Below are 25,731 nucleotides of genomic sequence, written 5' to 3'. Positions count from 1 at the left end.
CTGCCCCATGCTATATTGGCATACATGAGATAGCTATGTATGAATGAGAAGTAGATAAGTTTGAGACTTTTTTGTGACAAAAATGGTCTTGCCTTGTAAAGTAAACCTATGTTCTTTGATATTTTTGTGTTTATGTAGTTTATTTGGGGTTTCCAGGAGATGTGTTCATCAATTAGAACTCCTAAAGACTTTGTACTCAGAGCTCTTTTGATGGATATATTTTCTATATTAATTATTAGTAGGTTCAGGGGTATTTTTTTAATTTGTTGATTAGAGTTAAATAGTATATACTTAGTTTTTTCTGTATTGAGTGTCAGTTTATTTAATTTAAACCATATGTTAACTTTTTTTAGTTCAGCATTTGTTTTTTCATAGAGGTCTTCGATTGTCTTTGACGAGTAAAATAAGTTTGTATCGTCGGCAAACATTATAGTTTTAAAGATATTAGAGGCGTTTGGAAAATCGTTTATATAAATAAGAAACAAAAGAGGAGCAAGAATGGAACCTTGGGGTACACCATATTTTGTTTTTTGTAAATTTGAGTTGCTTTTTCTATCTATAATAACACACTGTTGTCTTTTATCAAGGTAGTTTTTAAACCAATTTAAAGCTTGATTATTTATACCATAGTTTTTCATTTTTGTTAGTAAAATCTCATGGTTGATGGTGTCAAATGCCTTTGACATATCAAAAAAGATCCCTAATGTTAATTTTTTTTTTTAAATGATCTACTTATCCTAATTGAGAGGTCAAGGATTGCATGCTCATTTGAGTATAGCTTTTGAAAGCCATATTGACCTTTATTGATAATTTTGTTAGTTTTAAATATTCATTTAATTTACTACAGATTATTTGTTCTGGGAGTTTTGAGAATACCGAAAGGATAGAGATTGGTCTATAATTGTTTAAAGAATTGGTTTCTCCTGATTTATAGATTGGTATAATTTTAGAGATTTTTAGTTTATTAGGTACAATACGTGTTGAAATTGATGAATTAAATGTTTGGTAAATTGGATTACGTATCTCCTCAAAAACATCTGAAATTACTTTGCAAGAGATATCATCGATTCCTGGGGACTTAATTTTAAGTGAATTAATAGCTATTTCAAGTTCGTCTTGATTTATTTCAAAATATATTTATTTCGTTTTTAAGAAAAGAAAAGTTAAATAATATTTATATACGAATTTAATCCGCCATTTGTAAAAAGGGGATAAGCGGCTTTTCAAGATCTCACTTTTTGGATCGAAGTTAGACATCTAGTTTATATAATAATACTACAAATGGTTTAAAAAACATAAACTTTTATAATAGTATCATTATTTAAACTAGTTTGTAACAAACAAACAAGCCGCACTAAAACTTCTTTATTCTTTTATAAAAGATAACAAAGAGTTACCATGGCATCATAATACATTTATAAAGAGCTTGGACTTAAAAAGTCTTGATATTTTATGAGCAAACGTGGGATTTTATCGAACCAAGTCTTAACAATCTATTGTGTAGATTTCGGAATGAGGGTACAGCGCACTGCATTCACTTTTTAATTTACTTAAAAAGTGGCAAGAATGTTTCGATAAAGGATGTGCTGTTTGTTTAATATTTAAAAGTTTGTCAAAGGCATATGATTTAATTCCACAAGATTTGCTTATTTCTAAGTTAGAAGGGTCTTCTAATGTAAGCATTAATCTTTTGTTTAAAGGAATTTTAAATAAATGCAAAGAGGTCAAGTATATTATAAATATTTTATAAAATAACCGAGCTTTTAAATTTGAGCAGACATGGTGCAGTGGTAGCGCACTTGCCTCAGAATCAAAGGATCCGTGGTTCATACCTCACCTCTGAGCAAGTTTTGCAACATCTGTTTGCAAGGAGGCGTGAAGTTCTGATAAAATTCTCAATCGCTGTGCTCTGTCATAAGACCGTAAAGACTTCTTGGGGCATCTAAACAAAATTTTAAAAAAATCTTTCAATAGTTTAAACCTAAATTGGCTGTAGTAAAAAATTAATACTCCCAACAAGTTTAACTCATAAAAAAAAGTCATGTGAAAACTGTGTACGAATTCATTATACATATTTTTTTATATATAAGCATAACGCTTATAAATATATGGAGGCTTTGATTTAAAAAAAAAAAAAAAAAAGCAAAGTAGGCTGAGCCCAATTTGTGTAATGCAAAACAATGTGAATGAATAAACATACTCTATTTATATGTATCAGAACAGAAAAAGAATTTTCACTTGCAAGACTAACAAAAGCGTAATTTTTTAACATGTTTTTTGAAAATTATTATATATATATCCAGTGACGGATCCAAGGAGAGCTGGGGTATTTTTTTGTAGGAGACGAAAAGGTATATATATATATATATATATATATATATATATATATATATATATATATATATATATATATATATATATATATATATATATATATATATATATATATATATATATATATATATATATATGTATATATATGTCAAAATCGATTTTTCAATAGTGGGGTGAAAATTTTTCAAAAGAAATGAAAATGATAGTTCATTTCGTGCTTTTTAGATAATATTCATCAAACTATAGTACAGGAGCGTGTGGTTAAAAAAAAGTAAAACCCTAGTATATATAGTGTTTTGGAAAAACATTTCAACAATTTTCCTATTTTACCTTTTTTACTAAATTTAACTTGCATTGTTTAAAAAATTTTAGCAAAAAGTTGAACCATATGTCAAACTAATTATTTAAGGGTGCACAAATCGAAAATATTTTGTTGATTGATAATACAATTATAAAACAAGGTATTGTGGTACTCAATTTTTTGAAACTCAAGATTATAAAGATTTTCCTTTTTCCTCAAAAACTTAAGAAGTTTTGTTTGCATTATGTACTGGACTGAGGTATGTATAGAAAGCCCAATTTACAGGTTCGTCTCCAATCGACTACACTTATGATCAGTGATGGATCGAGGATTTTTTTTGTGGGAGCTAAATTCTTAAGAGAGCTAACTTTGAGATATGCTGATGATACTACCATTTATTCTTGTCATGATAAGAAACCAACACTCTCTGATTGCTTAGAGCGGGCATTTGAGCTTGAAAAGGATTTCACTTCTACAGCATGGGGCTCACAGTGGCTGGTGAACTTCAATACAGATAAAACTCATTTTTTTCAGCCAATCGTTATCGCAATAATTTAGACCTTCCTATATTTATGAACGGTGATGTACTCCATGAGTCATTTACCCTTCATCTTCTAGGATTAACTCTTACTTCCAATCGTTTTTGAAAACCATATATTAAATCAGTTGCAAAATTAGCATCTGCTAAGGTTGCATCTCTTTATTGAGCTCGACACTTTCTTACTTCGAATTCCATTATTTATTTCTATAAATCTCAAATCCAGCCTTGTATGGAATATTGTTTCCATATCTGGGGTGGATTTTCTTATGATGCTCTTTCTCTTTTAGACAAGGTGCAAAAACGCATTGTAAACATAGTTGGCCATGCTCTTGCAGCCAACCTCCATTTATTATCACATTTTCGTAATGTAGCTTCTCTTCTCTTTTCTACAAATACTATAATGGGCACTGCTCTAATAAGCTAGCGTTTCTTGTGCCATCTACTAAAATTCATTCTCGTGTTACTCGTCATTTAATTAAGCCTCATCCTTTTTCTCTGACTGTTCCTTAGTGTTCAAAAAACGTTTATTCGTCTAGTTTTTTTCCTCGAACATCAGCTCTTTGGAATTCGCTTTCCTGATTCATATAACTTGCAATCTTTTATGTCGTCCGTCAATCGTTATCTTGCTTTACAATCTTCATCTTTTCTCTTCCAGTAACTTCCAACTTTAATTAGTGGTTGTTTGCAGCCTTGTTGGAAGCAAGGATGTTTAAAAAAACAAAATTAAGGAACAAACTCCAAACATTTGTATGTTTATACTTATGTCAAATAATGAGGCTATGCAAAAATTGCGATGATTGGGAACGAAAAAGCTCTTTGACTCCATCCCCCTTCCCTCTTCAAACAGGCAACAAGTTGATAAATTTTTTTTGTACTATTCTTAGTTAGATTTATATTCATCAATAAATTAAAAGTTTCATAGTATTATCTCTAAGCGTTCGAAAATTATGACCATATAAAGTTTAAAACCCCCATAATTTTAGGGGCATAGTGTTTTTTATGATCATAATTTTTGAACGCTGAGAGATAATACTATGAAACTTGAAATTTATCGATGTATATTTGTCTATTTTAGAAAAGCTCAAAAATATTTTTATTAACTTGTTGCCCCTCACGTTTTATGGGAATAAAGTTGCGCGGTAGTGGTGTCCTGTTAGAGCGCTCGCTTTATAAGCGAGAGATTCCGAGTTCGATCCCCACCACGTCCCTGGTAGAACCGCGCTTAACTTGATCCTCCACGCAACGGCCTTGTTTGTCAAGGTTCGTGTTTCGGAGTTAAAGAGTTGAGAGAGGGTTTCAACCACAATTAAGTAGCCTCCTCATCTGTGGTCGCTTTCTCGGCCTTAGGGAGCTAAATTAACAGAAAAAGAAAAAAAAAGAAGGGCTTTTTTGTTCCCAGCTTCCAATCATCGCAATTTTTTGCACAGCCTCATTATTTGACATAAGTATAAACATACAAACGTTTGGAGTTCGTTGCATGTCTGGAACTAGCTCTCTCACTCAATCACCAAAAAATACTGGATGCCTAAGATTGATATTCTCCATTTCGTATTGTGGCCCAATATTATGGAACCATTTAACAAGCAAAATTTTTTAACTATATTTTTTCTAACAATACACTTTTATCAACTATTTATTTATTAAAGATTTTCGATGGTAAGATTTTTTTTTCTTCAAATTCTCCTGTCTTGTAACTACTATATAAGATGAAATGTACTTGTATTTAATATTTTAGATGACGGAAATCATTTTAAATTGTAAATGGTTGCTGACAAAAATAAATAGAATAAATTTTTTTTTCCTAAAATGTTTCAAATCTTAAATGTTATTATTTAGTTTTAATAATTTTATAGTTTTTTAAATTACATTAGTAGTTAGTTTCTTATCGTTATTTATATGCGAATGCGCTTTTGTTTCGCAAAATCAAAACAACATAAACCGGTCAAATTCGTTTTTTCAAGAAATTAATTTTCTTATGACTTTCAATTTCGCAAAGCAGGTATTGTAAATATCGTATGTGCTGATCGAGTTGTACATTTTCTAGTTATTAGAGTGCTCCAGGAAAAGAAGAAAAGAGATTATAAATATAAATTTTTTAAGTTCTTTGATAAAATTTACGAATAAAAAAAAAAGTTTTATTTTCAGGGTTTATACGAAATTTGTCATGAAATTCCAACTTTTTTTAAAAAATTCGCCCATTTTTGTAAGAGGTTATTATTTATAAAAATCATCTGCTATCTTCGATGTTATCAATGTACATTTTCGGATTGTCAAAACAAATTATTTCAATTAAGGTTTTATCAAGTCTCAAGAGTTGAATGGATGGCAGCAGCAAAAAAAGAAAAGAAAGAAAAAACACACTATTTTTATTATAAACTGAGTTACTTCTCAATCGTAATTCCATAAATTTCTGACCATTTAGTTAACAAATAATAAAACCCTTTTCGTTAAAACGAAACAATTTTCCAGGTTTGCTACGAACATCGTATTCAGATCAAGGCCAACTCTAGTTTAATTTTTGCAAGAATAAACAGATCATAAATGGGTAGTTTAACAAGATTACGACCAAAGATTATTATGTTTATAATATTTATTGCATTTGATATCTGGTCAGGAAAAAACACCCACGTTGCTCTCACTAGGTGGACTGAATTTACTAATTTGTTGTTATATACACAGAAAAACTTTTACACAAAACTCCATGTATTTATTTACTACTCATTTAACTTTCACGTTATAACTACCTACAAATCGTTAATTAGACAAAACACTGGAGCGATGGTCCAGCACGAGACTGTGATAACAGATTTATACGTAAAACCTGCAGGTCATGGCGCCAATAATGACTGTTAGCTAAAAATGAAAAGTCAAGATTTTATTGTATAGCTGTGCAATATATATATATATATATATATATATATATATATATATATATATATATATATATATATATATATATATATATATATATATATATATATTTTGTTCTTTATTAAAATATTTATTACAATTTAAATAAACAAAACTTGTTACAATAATAAAAGTTAACTAGTCAAGATATCGTTAAGAAATAAATATTAAAAATAAATATTAAGAACGCGGATTACTCAAAGAAGACCATCAGGTCTTGTCACATAGAAACCGCTAATAGCTCGTGGATAAAAAAACAAACCGAAAAATAAATAAATAAGAATATACATTAAATATATATATATACTAATATAGATAAGAGATTTTTAAAAAAAATTTAAAATTTAAAAGTAGGTTAGTATATTTTCAGTTGAAAAAATGAGTTTTTTAAGATTTTGTTTAAAAGAATCAAAACTGCATTCTTGAGAAAAATGTTTAGAACTATACTATTCCATAAAAATGGTCCGCAAAATAAATCAAAAATTTTCTAAAATTAGTTTGAGAAAATGGTTGTCGAATTAAATTATCGTTCCTTAAATTATATTTATTTCTATCTCTTTGTAAATACAAGTTACGAAAAGAAACGGGTAATAGGTGGGTCTTGCATTTATACATAAAACAAAGAATATTAAAAACATTTAACTCATATATATTGAGTGCTTTCATATCATATAAAAGAGGCTCGGCGTGAGCAAAACGGTCCTTGAAAGTTTATAAGGCGTGCTACATGTTTCTGTTGCTGATAGAGAGGTTTAAGTTTACTTTTATAAGTGCTACCCCAAGCAATGTTTGCATAATTAATATGACAATGAGTTAGCGAATAGTATAACTGAATTAAAGTATGTTTATCTAGAAAGTTTCTTATTTTGTATAAAGTGCCTATACTCTTTGAAATTTTATAGCACAAGTTAGCAATGTGGCTTTTTCAATTAAGATTTTCATCGATATATACACCTAAAAATTTTGTCACTAGAACTCTTTTAATAATTATGTTACCGATAAAAATAAAGGGTAAGTTGCTAGGTAGCTGGTGCTTTTTACCATAAGGATGAAAAAGAATCCATTTAGTTTTATCAATATTTAATGAAAGTTTGTTTAATCTAAACCATTCGAAAATTTTGGCTAGTTCAATGTTCATGTTGCTAAAAAGTGTAAAAATGTTTTTATGAGAAAGAAATAAGTTAGAATCATCAGCAAACATAATTGTCATTAGGTTAGAAGCTTTTGGTAGATCATTAATATATATTAGAAATAGGTGGGGTCCTAATATGGATCCTTGAGGAACTCCACATGAAATATTTAAAAAATTAGATGATATATAGCGACATAATCGTAGAGTTTATTACTAACACTTTAAGTCGATCATGTTGTTCACATAGCTCAGTTTAAAATGCTTAATACAAGGGAGGGACGTTTATTAATTTATATTTTTTAAATTTTACCAACACCGACCTCAATAATTTTGACCCCTTATATTATAAGTAATATTACCTTGCCGCCTTTCATTTCTACTTGATTATGTGTTAAGCATTTGAGAATACCACTTCAAGTATAAAAAAAATCTTAAAAAAACTTACTACTAAAAAAGTTTAGCTATATTATTTTCTAATAATAAAAATTGGATTACTGGTATCATGACCAAGCTATATGCATTTCCAATAACAATAACTGGATTGCTGGTATTATGACCAAGATGTATGCATTTCCAATAACAACTGTTACTATTTCATAGGTTTATGCATCATAATAACAGCAACTGAAATGCCAGAATGCCACAAAATTTCAATTCAGTGATAAAGAGGAAACATAGAATACTAAAACATAGCGAATTTAATAAAATTTAATGAGTAGTTAAAATGTAAAACTTTTTATAAATAAACAACCGAGCATAAAAAAAATAATGCTCCATACCTATCATCACACTTTTAAAAATAATGTCATTGTAACAATAATCCACTATATCTTCAACAATTTAATATACCAGATTACCTTAACAACTTGTGACATTTATTAACAGATTAAATCTTAGTTCTTGCTGAGTGCATTTGGCAATTATGACAGTTCCATAATACATCTTCCTTTTCACATGCACACTGTGGAATTTTTTGACATTTACAATAAAACCATTTATTACACGTACAGCATTGAGCCATTTACGTGCAAAAGCAAATCCATTAGTTGTTATAAATAAAGTATTAAATAAAATAATTGACTCTAATTATAACTTTATATGTATACTAACAAAAACTATAGTGAAACAATCACTTATAACATTACCATGCAAAGGTAATACGGTCACCCCATCCCTATTAAAGTTAGAGAAAATAAAATGAATTTTTTTATCAATCGATTTTATATGAAAGTTTTCTTTCTCCAAGCTAGACTCACTTTGCAACAACAAAGGAGCCTCACCAACGCCAAGTTTAACATCATGTTCAAAACATTTAAAAAATTAGAACATACCTTTTAAAAATGTGTTCAACTTCAAGGATCCAAGACATGCGACATGAACAATGTAGAGGAATATTGAAATTCTTTGATACACATCTCCTAAACACAGAAGGGGTAATGGCAGTAGGAAAGACATCTAATCGGTTGTATAGTATACAGTTAAGAAGATGAATCCTCATTTTACTTTTCTCAAAAATAAGAGTACTTGGTGGTATCTTGTTTCCTTTATGTACCTGTCGAGCCCACGCAATAGCACAGAGACCACAACCTACACCATTTGCTTGCTGTTGAGTTGGTAAAACTTTAATAACAAATTTTTCTTGTGGACAAGAATGAGCATATTTGCCTTTTTGTCTCAAAATTTATTAAAGTGAAAAAGACTGTCAAAAATATATATCTCCCCAGGCTTGCAATCATATGTGGTAAAGCAAACCCAATGTAGATTCCCATCATGAAGAATTTGTACAAATGGATTGCTCGAACATATAAAAGACATAGTCTTTCCTTTAATAGGATCTTGCAGACCAATATTAATGTTGAACTGGATTGACATCATTTGTTGAAAAAAGTGAACGACATTATCATTACGCATTTTTCCTTTTCCTGTCATTCCTTTCTAAATCTCCAATCAATAAGTATTTTAAATGATGAATAGAGTGTAAATCCCTTTTAAGTTAGAAATTATCTTTAACTATTTTGGCTTCATCAAACTCTTGACCAATATCCGATCTTACCTTTACTTGACATACACTACTTTCAATTTTTATCAACCCATTGAGTACTGTAAGCATTTCACAATTTTTTATCTGGAAGCAGGATAACCCATTGCTCTTTTTTATGAGTTTCTTCAAAGCTTGTTTTAAGTTTATAAAGCTCATCAAAGAAATTGTCTGTTCCTAATTGAGAGTCACATAAATATCTATTATTGCATTGAGAAGCTCACGACATGCTGCTGCTTTGTGTCTTACCTGTGGGAGACTATGTGCTCTATTTTGATCAAGATTTGAGACTTTCCTATTTATAAAACAAATAGTGTGTATTGCCGGACTATGTTCAGGTGGCACAGATTCATGCATTAGTTTGGCATCTTCAAGACTAATCATATTTTATGATTTATTGTTTGAAGCCAAATCTAAAAAAATATTTTTATTTGGCAATAAGTTAAGCACAAAATATGCTGAATCTCTGTAAGAGGGAACAAAATCATACCTCGAAAGATTTTCTTTAATAAAAAATAGCAAAAATATGCTTGCACGGATATGCACTATATAACTAAGCTAAACATGAACAACTCGGCAAATTTTTTTGCTTCACCAAGATAGCAATGGTAAGTTTCTCTACTATTACTCCGAAATGAAGCAACATTGTATAATCTGTCTGTTATAGCGCTAACTCTGACTAAACCCATGCTTATTACTTTGTCTTTTCATTTTCATGCAATGTTTTACTAAATGGTGTAGACGATTTGTCAAACATTCTGGAATGTTATCTTTATATTTTCTGTAAGATGAATATGCTCTCCTAGTTTTATTAGCATAGCCAAAAGAAAAAAATTGCCTTGTTCGTCCAGATTTAATCTTCTTTAGTTTAACAATACAACAATAATAAAAATCATATTATTTTTGAAAGTTATAAATAAACATAAAATTACTGCTATTTATTTTTGTAATTAGCAGTACTATCATATAAGTTGTTGTAGCATAATTAACACAAAGTAACAAACTTTTCGTAATTGTGAGGAAGAAATTCCTCTATACAAATGCTAAGCATAGCTTTCAGAGAAAAATTTTTTCTTTTCTCCAAAAAACTAAATTTTAAAGATTGTTTTTGTTGTTCAGTGTCATTGTTAGTATTATTATTTTGCAATAAATGTTGCTGTCGGAAAACAAATACCCATCTTTGAAACTGGAGATTAACACTACAAACAATGGGAACATAACTGCAATAAAAGAAGGAACAATTGTTAATAAAAGAATTATTATGAAATAATAATAATTTAAAAATATAGTAAATAAATAATTATTCTCAAGGACTAGTGCTAAAGGATGGATAAAAAGCAAAATGTTTTATTTTTTGTAACATATATACTAACCTTTTGGTGACATAATCAAGTACTATTTAAATGTTCTGCTCGCGTCAACAGCATTTTGGCAAATTTCCTCTCAAGTTGCTCGAGCAATTTTATGCAGTTTTAACTTTACTGCATCTTTAACAACACAACATCCATTAGCAGTTTTATAACACCACCACTCCCAAGTTTGCTTTCGATGAAAGTCACAAATTAAAACATTACACCCTAAGGAAAAACAGTTGGACTGTGAAAAATATTTAAAAACAAGATAATAAAGCAACACTCCTCACTTGGAAACACTGATTCCAATGACCTTATTCATTTGAGTAATCAGTTAAACAAAAGTTTGTTTGAAATGTGGGGTTTCATTTTTTAATGCACAATAACGCTTCTGTGATAGCAGATGTGGTTTCATTTTCACACGCAAAAATAGCAACAACCTGATAATCAATGTTTGTTTGAACAACCAGAAAAAAAAAGCGGTAGAGCTTATCTAGTTGTGCGAAATGTTGCATCAAGAAAAATAAGCTCAGCTCTATATCGCAGGAGTAATCTTTTCTGCCACATATCTTGATAGATAAACAACAATGAATCCTTACGCTCAGGATCATTACTATCAACAATGTTTAAACCTTTTTGGTCTAAACTTTATCATTGCTTATTGAAAAATTATTCGCCATTCATTTATTTTATCATGCAAACATTCTTGGTCTATCAAAGAACTGTGAAGCTTTTTTCTTGCATTCAGCATATGATTTTGAATTGTCTTATCTATCAGAAAGTAACATTTGTACTTTGTAGATTACTATTGGCAGTACGTTCTGAACAAACCAAAAACTCAAGATGCCATCTCATTTCTGATGCAGTATTAGGATTTTTTTTTACTAACTCAGCAATTTTTAAAATGAGATTCTCAGAAACTGGCAGAGTGAGACCTGCCCTCTTAACAATAACACTTCATCAATTTCATAGAAAACTTTAAAAAAGAAAGTAACAAAGTAAAAACAACTGTAAATTTGAAAAAAATATAACAGGAAAATATTCACTAGCATCATCTACAGCATGGTTCTTATGAACAGAAGTATCAGGCAATACTAAGATATACTTTCTGCACTTAAGTAAAAATTCAGGGTTAGCTAAGGCTACACGGAGAATATTTAATGTTTCTTTTTCAAAACCATACTAATTTTTTTAGAAGCTGTAAAAATGAGAATAAATATATATAAATATATATATATATATATATATATATATATATATATATATATATATATATATATATATATATATATATATATATATATATATATATATATATATATATAAAGTATTGGACAAAACATTTGCAACCAACATCGAACAATGCTAAAAAGTGTTCCTAGTTTTACATGTCTTAAAAACGAAACGAACTATACTACCACAGCAAACAAATCAGTAGTCTGGAGTCATAGCATGCCAAGACATGAACAATCAGCTGACAGGTGACAGCACACAGGCAGAATTTCGTTGATAAGTGCCATTTTGCAGCGGACAAACAAGTGCAACTTTATTGGTTTGTTTAATTTTCTTAAGTCTGGTCCGTGTCAACGTCACGGAAGTTTTTAATAATTAAAGGAAGTATCCAGAAGTTTCCAGAAGTTTCCAGAAGCATGCAGTAGCTTCCAGAAGTTTCCAGAAGAAGCATCTGGAAGCATCAAGTAGCATCCAGAAGTATCCAAAAACATTCAGAAGCATCAAGACGCATCCAGAAGCTTCCAGAAGCATCGAAAAGAAGCATCTAGAATCTTCCAGAACAGGTTCACTCAGGTTCATTTTACTATATAAGAGACATGTAAATCGACATGTAATTCAGTCAGTATATGTAAGTCAATCAGTCAGTACTATCAAGACAGTTTATCGAAGTGAGTTTTATCAAAGTGTTTTATCGAAGAAAATCAATACAAGAATTGAAATACAACAAGTGTTTCATTACATTAATACAGTCCACATCCAACCAAAACGTTGTGTTCCACAGAGTATTATTGTATCATCACTAGGTAAATGTGACACGGTAAGTCTTGAGAAGCGTAATTATTTATTTTGATTACTTTTATGACTTTAAGTGCAAAAATGGCTCCCGACAGTCTTGGATTGGAACTAAGGAAGAAAATTATTGGCGAATACGTAAGTGGAATGTCACAAAAAAGTATTTGTGATAAATATCGCGTGAAAAAATGGACCGTATCAAGACTATGTTCCAAATATCGTTCTACGGGGAAGTTGGCAGCAGATAACAAAGGTGGAAGACCGCGTTCCACCACTTCTAGAGAGGATTCTATGATCGTCATATTCGTCAAGAAGGATCCCTGGATATCATTAGTCGAGATACAAAAGCAAATAGAGCTGCCTGTATCGGACCGAACAATCAGACGACGAGCTGGTAAAACCGGATTGTTTTCTCGACGCCCTGCAAAGAAACCGCTGATTTTACCTAAAAAAACAGAAGAAAAGACTCCTGTTTGCTACATCTCATATTGACTGGAATGTGCAGATATGGCGAGCTGTCCTGTTCAGTGATGAATCAAAGTTCAACATCATTGGGAGCGATGGCATTTGCCGTGTACGTCGCCGGCCGGAAAACGCCTCGATTTACGTTACTGCCATAAGACCGTTAAGCATGGTGGAGGCAATGTAATGGTCTGGGGGTGTTTTTCTGCTAACGGTCTAGGTCCAATACATCGAAACAATGGAATAATGGATCGTTTCATGTAGAAAAATATCCTGAAAGATGTTATGTTACCTCATGCTGAATGGAATATGCCAATAAAATGGATTTTTCAGCAATACAACGATCCGAAACACACTGCAAAAGTAGTCAAGCAATGGTTTCAAGACAACCACCTATCGGTGATGGATTGGCCGCCTCAATCTCCGGATCTCAACCCTATCGAGAACCTATGGGAGATCGTCAACCGCAGAATTAATCGTGAAGGTGTTCGTAATAAGGATCAACTGCTTGAACAAATCCAAAAGACCTGGGCAGCGATTCCACAAAGTTTCATTGATCACCTGATCGAATCTATGCCTCAAAGATGCAAGGCTGTGATCGACAACAAAGGATTCGCCACGAAATATTGATAGCAATATACAGCTTGGTTAAGATTTTGTCGAGTTGCACTTGTTTTGTCCAGAAGGAAATCAACATTTTTTAATACTTTTTATTAATTTATGAATTTTCGTGTACAAATAATAAACTTTGTGATGAATAAAACTTGAAGAACTTTGTCTCTAAACAGTTACATAATTATTTCTCTAAATTGAAACAATATATATAAAGAAACTAAAATAGCGTTATTTGGTTGCACTCGTTTTGTCCGATACTATATATATATATATATATATATATATATATATATATATATATATATATATATATATATATATATATATATATATATATATATATATATATATATATATATATATATATATATATATATATATATATATATATATATATATATATATATATATATATTATATATATATATATATATATACACTGTTAATCTAAAAGGTTCCTCGCGGTTCTTTGAAGAACCTATTAGTTCTTTGAGAAAACTTAAGGTTCTTTGAAGAACTCGCGGGTTCTAAATATTATTTACTAGTTCTTTGAAGAACCGGCGGGTTATTTACAAAGAAGTAAAAAGAACCCTTAAAGTAAGAGATTAAAGAACCCTCATTTAAGATTCTTCAATTTCTTTTTAATACAACATGATATTTTGATATCTGCATGTTTGTTTATTTGAAAAAAGTAGGGTTTTTAAGCTTTTTAAAAAAGTCTAGTTTGATTTCGTCAAGAAAGTTATTTTTTTGTTATATACATATATTTATATAACTAATATAGCATACACATCAACATATATAGTCTATTTTATAGAATCTCTTGTTACATTTATTAAATGGGAGAATATTTGAATTGGAGCGTTGAAGATGTTTGCTTTTACTTAGAAGTAAAAGGACTCCCAGAACTTAAAAATAAAATTATGGTTAGAATTTTAATTTTTTTGTCAGTCAATTCTAATACTATGAACTTTTTAATAACTATTATTTCTTTTTCTCCTTAATTTAGTTTTTTGAATTCAATAAATATGGCAGCAAAAAATAATGCTGTTTGCTTTACATGTTCTACATGTGATGCTTGTAAATATTCAATGCAAAAGTATTTAGAACATATGCATATTATGTATGAACATACAGCTGGCTATGTTGTAGTTTGTAATATTTATGGCTGTCCTGCTTCTTACAAATCTGTCAAATGTTTACGTGAGCACATGCAAAATAAGCATATATCTACTTATTATGAATCTCAAGCAACTATAAATGAGTTTAATTCACCTTAAAAGTATTGGAAAGCCAAATTTCAGAAAATTTTATTGACGAAAACAACTCTGATGATTTAGTAGTTGATATAGCTAACAAATAACAATAATTTAGATACAGGTCAAGCTAATATATCTATTTCCCCATTAGACAAATTACTAAGCAGTTTGCAGAATCATTTTGCTATGTTTATTGTTGTAATAGGAGAGAAACACTCCATATCATCTGTTGTCCAAGTGTGGACAACAGATGTGGCAAATGAAGTTCAATCTTTTTTGACATATTACAATAACAGTTTCTGTAAAATATTAAAAGAGCAATTATGCAAAATCTTTGTATCCACTGACAATTTAGATGAACTATTGAACAGTCATTTGCTTTTAGATCAAACTTTATCTGTTTTCAATTCTTGAAAAAAAATTATTGCATTTAGTAAGTCTAAATTAGGCCTTATTTTACCAATTGAAACAAATTTGTGTTGTATAGATGATATTAAAAAAAACTCTGCTAATATTGAAAATGTCATTAGTAATGAAACTTTCAGTGATAAACTAAATATAAAAAAAGAAACTTTTCAGTATGTTCCTATATTACCATTACTTAAAAAGTTAATTGAAAAAGAAGAAGTATGGAGTTCTATTAAATAAAATTAGAAAATGACCATTCTAATAAGACAAATTTACTTTATTCATATTCAGATAGTTTTATTTGCAATAATCATAATGTTTTTAAAAATGACAAATATGCTTCAAGACTTCATTTTTATATTGATGAATTTGAGGTTTGCAATCCTATTGGTGCTCATCGAACAGTGCACAAAATTTGTGCATTTTACTTTTATCTTGGCAATATTGAAGAAAAATACATCTCAAGACTTCAAAATATTTATTTATGTATTCTTGTAAAAGAGAAATTAATTAAGAAACATAAAATATACGAAGAAATATTAAAACCGTTAATTCAGGATTTAATAACATTAAAAAATGACGGAGTGTCAGGTATAGTTGATGGGCAGCCAATACAATTATTTGGAGGTTTGGCAACAATCTCAGCAGATAATCTGTCGTTGCATGCAGTTGCTGGTTTTCGTCGGGTTTTTAATTTGGGTCTTTTTTGTTGTCAGAGTATGACTTCGTATTCAAACAAAAACAAAGTTTTCTCAGAGTTTGATACAACAATTCGCACTCATGAAATGTATCTATACCACCTGGAAGCTATTTTAGGTCCTGGTAAGATTTCTTCAAGTATGTATGGTGTTGAAAGACGTTGCCCTTTTTTAGATTTACCTTATTTTAACATTTCACAATCTTTTCCACCTGACATAATGCATGTTATGATGGAAGGTACAATTCCACAAATAATCAGTTTATTGTTATTAAAACTTAAAGAAGAGAAGATAATTTCTATACAGCAAATGAATATAGAGCTCAACATTTTTGAAATGGGAAGAAATGATAGAATGAATAAGCCATTACCATAGTACCATTTGTTGAACGCTCTGCTTCATCAATTAATTTCATCGGCTCGGCTTCACAAAAATATTGTATTTTTCGTTTGTTGCCATTTATGATTGTATCAGAGTCTAATACGTACTGGTTGTTGTATCTACAGCTCCGAGAAATAGCTGATTACATTTTTGCTCCGAAAATTTCCAAGGCTGTATTGCCATATGTGCAATTTTTAGTAGAGCACTTTTTGCAGAATTTTGTTGAATATTTTCCAAATAATTTTACACCCAAGTTTCATTTTATGCTTCATTACACTAGACTTATTAATGATTATGGGCCCCTACGATATTAATGGTGTATGCGTTTTGAAGCAAAGCATTTATATTTTAAAAAGTTGGCTTCTACAATTCGAAATTTTAAAAACATTGTTTACTCACTTGCAAAACGACATCAGTTGCGGCAATGTTGGGAGATAGCATCATTAGATTATTTTCATGAAAGCGAGAAAACTTATAATCTTTAATCTACAACATTTGATAGTTTAGCAGCTTGCATTGAAGAAAAACTACTGACTAATTTTGATTACATTGTTACGGATAATAAAGAAACAGTCTGGAAGTGTAGCACTTTTTTTAGTAATGGAATCCAGTATCATGTTAATGATACAGTAATTTTAGCTTTAGTACATGCTGAAGAAATTCCATTATTTTTCAAAATTTATCATATAATAAGATTTTGACATCACTGGGTATTTTTGGCAAATTGCTTGTTTGTGATAAATACTCTGAACACTTGCATGCATTTAGAGTTAAAGAAGAAGAAACATTGACACTGTGCTTTCCATCAGATGTTTGTGATCACCAATTACTTGACGTTGATGTACAGCAAGATGGTTGCTCTTATATTAAACTAAGATACTGTTCTTTTTTATAATATCTATTTTTATTTTAACAACTTTGTTGCTTGCGTAATAAATTTTTACTCTGGTGTTTACTTTTTTTAGTTATTTTACTTTTAGCTTTAACTTTAAATTAATTTCATTTAAATTCTATTAAATTAATTAGTAAATATAATAAATATAATTAGAATATTATAAATAGCGGGAATCCCCGTTTTTTAAATTACTCATTTTAGTTGGATGATTTGTAAATATCCAGATATTTACAAATCAGCTAGAATTTTTTATATACAAATTTGAATATAATATTATTGAAATTAAACTTGACCAACTCTCAATTCTTTGCACGGCATTGCACGTCATTGGCAGTCAGTTATTTTTTGAGTTAACTGGCAACAATGTGATTTTACTAGGTTGTTGTTAAAGCTTATGCTTGTTAGCAAAGCTAGTGTTTTCTAAATTGTTTATTGATACTACAACTTATGTGATTGTTCTATAAGTATATCATTTGAGCGTGATGACCAGTAATGTGGTGCCCAAAATAAATTTAATATAAAGTTACATTAGAATAATAACACATACGTAACAATTTATATAAAAAATTTCATTGTAGAGGAAGATATTGATGGAAAAACTTTGGTGTTGTTAACAGTCAATGGTGTCAAGAATATGCCAGTCAATGCGTAAACAAGTCATGCTATTGGAGATGATTAACAACCTTTTAACTCCATCTGCACCACGACCAATCAATAATTTTAAGTGAGTTAACAACTTGATAACTATTATTTTAGTTTTTTTAATTTGTACTTGATAAATTGTTGTTATGGTGCATCCAATGCCCTATACTTTCAAAAATAGATCTGTCTCCATTCTTAAAATTTTTCTATTGCTTCTCACAAGGGTCTTGTTGCTAATTTTAGGACTTTGCTGCCCCGCCCCCCACCCCCCCACCCCCACAATCTTATTTAATTTTAAAATTATTTAGCAGAGTTGCTTGTGAGAACCAATGGAAAGTGTTAAGAATAGGGACAGATCTATTTTTGCAATTATGTGGAGTTAGATGCACCTTAATTGTTGTGGTTGATAAATGTTTGTTCCTATTTTCTAAGTTGTAATTATTTTTCCAAGTTGATTAAAATAGACGATTTTTTTTTTTAGTAATTCAGAAGTTATGAATGACTCACAACCAATGGTACAATGTGATGATTTAAATAACGTCCAGTCATTGATTAGAACAATGAAGCCATGGCCATTGCGCTATCAAATTCCTATTTTGCCCCCATCAGTTAATGCAGCATTAGATTCCAAAGATGGTTGCTTCTTCAGTTTCATAGAAACAGTTGCAGGAACCAGATTTTACAATGTTTATATGATGATATAGTAAATATACCATGTAAGCATCAAGTTTTTTGCCTAAAATTTACCAAGTTTTTGCAACTAAAATTTTTGTCATAACTAATCTTCAAGAGTTTTATAGGTACCCCTCAAGTACTCAATATTCAGATGTGCTTGCGTCCATTTGGAGTAAATATCCCTACTTGAGTGATTTTCCATCAAGAAATAATTCTTCTCCAAATCAGTTAGGTGTCTGTGTAGGTTTTTTTTTTTTGTTATAATTATTATTTTTTTTTTATTTATTAATTGACAAAGCAGAGTGTACATACATCAAGTAAGTCTTACAAGAAGAGCCCACAAGGAGTAGTACATTTAAAGACTGATTTAGGGAGAACACGCAATGAATATATAAATATATATATATATATATATATATATATATATATATATATATATATTTATATATATATATATATGTATATATATATATATATATATATATATATATATATATATATATATATATATATATATATATATATATATATATATATATACATACATACATACATACATCAGGGGCTATTCTAGACTACTTTCGACAGGCATGTGTCAAGTGTGTGTGTATACATTTATATATACACACACACTTATAGATTTCTAAATTTATATTTTCATGTTTTAAAAATAAATTTGTTTCTTTATATCTGTATGTTATCCTATGAATGACAGCCATCACTGCTCGAAAGTTTGAGGAACAAATTCAAAAAAGAACGAGCCGCTTTGATACATTTAGACATAGTTGCTGAGCACAAGAGAAAATTTGGACAACAAGGTAGAGGGCGCAAAAGAAAGGAAGATGCCCATATTCAATCCAGTACAAGGAAAATTAGAGCTTTGGTAATATTGTAATTTTATATATATACCATTTTTATTTTTACATTCAGCTAGCTTGTTATGAACGATAATGAGTAAATTTTCTTTATCAACAAAATATTTATTGTCATAATGGATTTTATTATTTTTTAGCTGCACAAACTGTCTGTTGGTGAAGATGAAACAACTGTGGCTAAACATCACCATGACATGAAAACTGAAAGTAATAAGCTCCGCCCAGACATCAATATGCTGCTTGATCGACAACTTTTATTTTATTGATACTACCTAAACTATATATATATATATATATATATATATATATATATATATATATATATATATATATATATATATATATATATATATATATATATATATATATATATATATATATATATATATATATATACATATATATATATATATATATATATATATATATATATATATATATATATATATACATATATGTATATATATATATATAAATATGTATATATATATATATATATATATACATATATATATATATATATATATATATATATACATATATATATATATATATATATATATATATATATATATATATATATATATATATATATATTATTTAAGTGACATCTTTAACAGTATGTGTAATAATCTTATAAGCATTAAAACATCATATACGGTATCATACTATTTATTTATTTTTTCACGTAATATTTTGGCTCATATTGTGAGAGCCATTATCAAACTAATAAAACCGTTAAAAAAACCGTTTAAAAATTATAATAAACGAAACCAAATGATGTCATTGCAACGTCAGATATTCAACATTTTTAATTTTACAAAAAATGGTTTCCAATGGTGAGTCATCACCAAATTGCCATTGTCACGACTTAAAACGTTTTCTTTAGGTTTTGAACATTGTACACGTTTTATTTCAATTGCCTCACGAATTTTTCTTGTGTAGTTGTTTGAAATAACAGAAAGCGTTTTTGGGTTCTCCCAGTTTATTTTACCATTACAATGTTGTGAATGTTCTACTATTCCAGATGTTTCCCAGTTGGCTTTTGTAACATTATTTTTATGTTCTTGAATTCGTGTGGAAATCTTTTTTCTTGTTTCACCAATATAACATGAACCACATGTGCAATTAAGTTGGCACACTCCTGGATGACTGTTCGGAGGCAGTTTAGACTTGTTTCGGCAGAGTATATTTATCAAGGGATTACCAAAACGGAAGACTGTTTTAACATCTACTTTACGAAACTCTCTTCTTAGAACAAGGCTTAATTTTGGGATCCATGGTAAAATAACAAGATTTTTTGAGAACTAGATTTATTTGTGGAGTATTTATAATTTTTAGCAATATCTGAATACTGTTTATATGAATGTCCATTTTCAGTAAAAACCTTAATAAGAAAATTAATTTCATCTTGAATAATATGTTCTGAACAAATTTTGTATGCTCGAGCTAAAAAACCTTTAAAAATACTAACTGCGATATTTGGTGAAATACATGATTTTGGTTTTATAAGTACGTTTGTAATTGCATCTTTACGGTGTATGGAAAACTCATATTTGTATAGGGAGGGATGGTTGAAATACAAATATCTAAAAAATTTAATTGCTGTTGAGCATTTTCGTATTCGCATGTATATTAGATTGATTTATCTTGTGAATTTAAAAGTGTTAAAAAAGAGTTTGCGTCATCAATATTATTAAATCGAGCATGGCTATCATCAACATAACGTTTATATGACTTTGGTGCAATATTGAGATTTAAAGCCTGTTGAATAGCATTAGATTCAATATGTTGTAAATATGCTTCTGACAAGACAACCATTATGGATAGACCTATTGGACCAGAGTTTTTTAAAATATATATTTTGTCTTCCCATAAAAAATAACACTTACTAATACGGAGATCAATAAGTTTATGAATGTCAACTAAAGATAATTTAGTTCGTTGTATAAGATCATCTCTATCTTTGTTTAGCATATCAATAATTGTAACAGTTGCTTTATCAAGTGGCACTGATGGGTATAAATTAATAACATCAAATGACACTTGAACTTCGTCATTAATAATATATATATATATATATATATATATATATATATATATATATATATATATATATATATATATATATATATATATATATATATATATATATATATATGTCTATATATATATATATAATATATTATATATATATATATATATATAGATATATATATATATTATATTATATATATATATATATATATATATATATATATATATATATATATATATATATATATATATATATATATATATATATATATATATATATATAGATATATATATATAGATATATATATATATATATATATATATATATATATATATATATATATATATATATATATATATATATATATATAAATATGTATAAATATATGTTAATATTATAGATGCCATCTTAAATGCAGCGATTCTTTTATTGCCAAGATTGTTTAAGGAAACAACAGATTTTTTGGTTACATTTGACAGCCAGCCGACACAGCATACACCAACTATTAAAATGCCAAGTAGGAAAAAAATAACAACAAAAGACTGTAGTGTTATGTTGGATGGCTGTGAAATTATTGAGCATCGTAGTGATGTCGATGTGTCTTTAGCGATGTCGTGTGTTTTTGCTTCGTATTACCTTTTTAATACTGAATACCCTGTGCAACTGAAAAATACATTACTGTTTTTTGAGCATGTTGTATTTGGTATATCAAATAAAGACCGTCCTGCAACTGTTTGCAGAATGGCGAACACATTAAATTACAAAGTAAAAGAAACTAAATTTTTATTATTATTGTTAATATATATAAAGAGAGAGAATTCCTTTTTTCTTTCTTTTATTTTTAATAGTTTATGATAAAAGTATACAATTTCTTTTTAGAAGTAATAATGACAAATTTTATTCAGCAATACAAATGATGTAATAAAATGCAATATTATGTTGGATGGGTGAGAAGTAATCGAGCATTGTAGTGATGTCGATGTTTCTTTAGCGATGTTGTGTTTTGTTGCTTAATATTAAGTTTTTAATATTGAATATACAACTGACTGAATACATTGCTGTTTTTGGAATGCCCATAGACTATATTTCTTTTGTATAAAATTATGTCTAAATTGTGTGAAAATGTATTTGTATGGTAGTTTAATTTTTTTTTTTTTTAAATATGTATATATATATATATATATATATATATATATATATATATATATATATATATATATACATATTTTACTAAGAAGATCGCAGCGCTAAACTAATTAAAATTTTCCTCTCCTACGGAAAACCCGGGACAGTAGCAGTCCTATAAAATATAAACACATTATAATATATATATATATATATATATATATATATATATATATATATATATATATATATATATATTTGAATAAGTAAAAATAGGCGCCAAAAGTAAACAAATTATTATTGAAGATTATATATATAATTTTATAATATTTATAATTTGTTGATTTAATCGTCTCCTGGAAAGAACTGAACTTAAAATTTGAAAAAGTAGTTTTTTTTGACCATTTTTATATATTGAAAAAATCGTAAATCGTACAGACGGTTCTTTAAAGAACCCTCTGTACGATTTGTACCGTACACAATCGAACAGACAGTTCTTTAAAGAACCTTTACGGGTGTATCAAGAACCCTTTAATGGTTCTTTAAAGAACGGCTATATTGGGTTCTTACGAAAAACCCTTTTTAATAGTTCTTCAAAGTACCTTAACGGGTGCTCCATTGACAGAAGCGTGAAGAACCTTTAAGAGTTCTTTAAAGAACCATTTGGGCTTAGAGTGTATATATAAATAGATATATATATATAAATATATAAATATATATATATATATATATATATATATATATATATATATATATATATATATATATATATATATATATATATATATATGTATATATATATATATATATATATATATATATTTGGGTAACGCATAAAAATAAAATTTCAAAATATAAAAGCCGCACCTTCTAGAATTGTTATAAATAATATAAAAAAAGTAAATAAAAATTTTCAGTTGTTTTAAATGATATATAGGGGTAGCTTAATAGGTTTGAAGTTTTACACGGAAACTGGTTTCGTGAACTTTTTTTGAAAAAATCATATTACTGCCAGGCTACATATTTTTCATTAACAATACATATTATTCAAACTAATTTGATCATATTATTTAACAAATTTGAAACTTATAACAATACTGAAAGTCTATGACTAAAACATAATAAATCCTAGAAAAGTCAATTCATTGGAGTACTCTCCTGACGTTCCTCAAAATTTAACGATTTTTTTGCCGCTTTGAATTGTTTTTTGTGTTGTTGAACAACGTGCAGCAGAAATAGTTTCTGCTGCTCGTTCTTGGTCAGTATTTCATTAAACTGTGTGATTAAAGCAACACCTCTTCCAGCACAGTCAATAACAACTCTCAATCCATCCACTCTGTCTTTAGCCTTTTTGTAAATGTCATCTGTTTCCCAGCTAACTGGATCAATGTCAAACAAAGCCTGTTCATTAATTCCCAAAAGTTGAAAGAATGCTAATGTTTTTGATGTTACAAAATCTTCAATCGACTTCAAATGAATGTCATTAACATTTCACAATCTTTTCAAGTTGTCTTATTGTGGTTCGTTGTTTTTTCAATTTTTTGTTTTGTTTAATGTTTTTGTTACATGTTACTAGAAAAGAAACTCAATCCAATGAGTTCTTCGCTCAAGTACCATAAATGACGTTTTAATACAGCCGCTAACTTTTTTGTAAATTGTTTTGTACGATTTAAACTTTTTCATTAATTTCAAATCCTTAGCTGGTGCTTCGGAAGCGAATAGACTAGAAAACCATGCAAACATGTACAGAAGAGTTGAAAACAGATTGAACTCCAACAGGGATTTCTCTTCTTTTGTAATAACCTTAAATTTCTATCGGAACATGTACATTTTTATACAGTAGGTGATCTTAGCCATCCACCGTGCGTGGTGAAATGCACCTGGCACATTGAAATATTGTCCTCTAGGAGGGATATGGCCAAGAAAAATTATTGTCAGTTCTAAAAATTCCCTTTAATCATCTCATAGTTGGCTAAAAGTTTGTAAACGATTTTTTGCGATACAAACAGCAGCATATTTGAGATCACTTAAATAAATATTGTTTGAACCACTAAACAAGTTTTGATCAAGACATTCAAATTCTTTTTGATCAATATAATTCCAGTAGTCTTTGAACCGTTTGAATAAAAAAATATCTGGTCCACTAGATGGGCCGAAAAGACACTTGAATGCATCTGACACAATAATTTCATGCATATGATGACGACATGCTAAGTGCAATAGATTTTTTTTTAATAATTTTTTGATTAATGTACACGCTCCGGAATGACAGCCGGTGTTACTCGATGTAGTGTCGAAGCACATTCCAACAGTTTCTTTTTATACTCCTCATACTGTTAAGCTAGAAACTGTGGCATCCGCCATTGCTACACTTGTTCCGGTCACAAGTTTGGGAATTCTATGCAACTTTTCCGTATTTTCTCCCGTTACCAAAATTGCTAAGCGATCAACTTTTTCTAAAATCAAACTTGTAATATCTGGTAGTAATTTGCTGTCCCAATGTACAAATAGCAGTATATCAGGATTAAATTCATTTTTTATATGGGCAGCTGCATCTTTTCCGTTTTTAATTCTGGCTCTTCGAATAGTACTAAACGACCGGGATAAATCTTCAACATTATGTCCTAAACTCTTGGCAGTTGCAGCAATAGTAAAAATTGCCTCTCGATCCGACATTTTTGTTCGGTCTAACGCAGCTGCAAGCTCCTGTGACATAACTGTTGCGGTTTTGGATTTTTTCGGCATTTTTCTCTTTAGCATCTTTCTTTTAGGTTCGAAATTGTCATTTAATTCGCATTCATTTGATTCAGTGTTGATTTCAATATTGTCATTTTCCAAGTCTGGCAAACACATTAATGGAGTTTTTTCAATACTTTCTTTTCGTATCTTTTCTCTTCCTGCAAGTTGTGCAATTTGTGCTTTTCTTTCTGCTATTGTCTTCTCCTTTTTAAGCAATATCTGATCAACTGCAAGCATGCATCTTTGTCTTTCTGCTCTTTGTATTCTTAGAAACTTTTTGTCCTCT

At 29.0% G+C, this 25,731-nt stretch overlaps 2 protein-coding genes across 2 annotated transcripts; one reads left to right on the top strand and one right to left on the bottom strand.

The window, feature by feature from the left end:
• Positions 1-14,738: 14,738 nt before the first annotated feature.
• On the top strand, positions 14,739-16,450 carry LOC136080312 (uncharacterized). The gene is made up of 4 exons (XM_065796930.1): positions 14,739-14,913; positions 15,085-15,270; positions 15,457-15,603; positions 15,669-16,450. Exons 1-4 carry the CDS (start codon positions 14,739-14,741, stop codon positions 16,448-16,450), a joined length of 1,290 nt encoding a protein of 429 aa, XP_065653002.1.
• A 3,887-nt stretch (positions 16,451-20,337) lies between these two features.
• LOC136080310 (uncharacterized) lies at positions 20,338-21,173 on the bottom strand. The gene is made up of 2 exons (XM_065796929.1): positions 20,931-21,173; positions 20,338-20,850 (listed from the first exon to the last, which is right to left on the bottom strand). The coding sequence occupies exons 1-2, from the start codon at positions 21,171-21,173 to the stop codon at positions 20,338-20,340; spliced, it is 756 nt and encodes a 251-aa protein (XP_065653001.1).
• Between the last annotated feature and the right edge of the window lie 4,558 nt (positions 21,174-25,731).

The sequence above is a fragment of the Hydra vulgaris genome, chromosome 05 (assembly GCF_038396675.1).
Source record: "Hydra vulgaris chromosome 05, alternate assembly HydraT2T_AEP".
Lineage (NCBI taxonomy): Eukaryota > Metazoa > Cnidaria > Hydrozoa > Anthoathecata > Hydridae > Hydra > Hydra vulgaris.
Note: the sequence above shows the minus strand (reverse complement) of the source record. Positions and strands in the feature narration are given on the sequence as shown.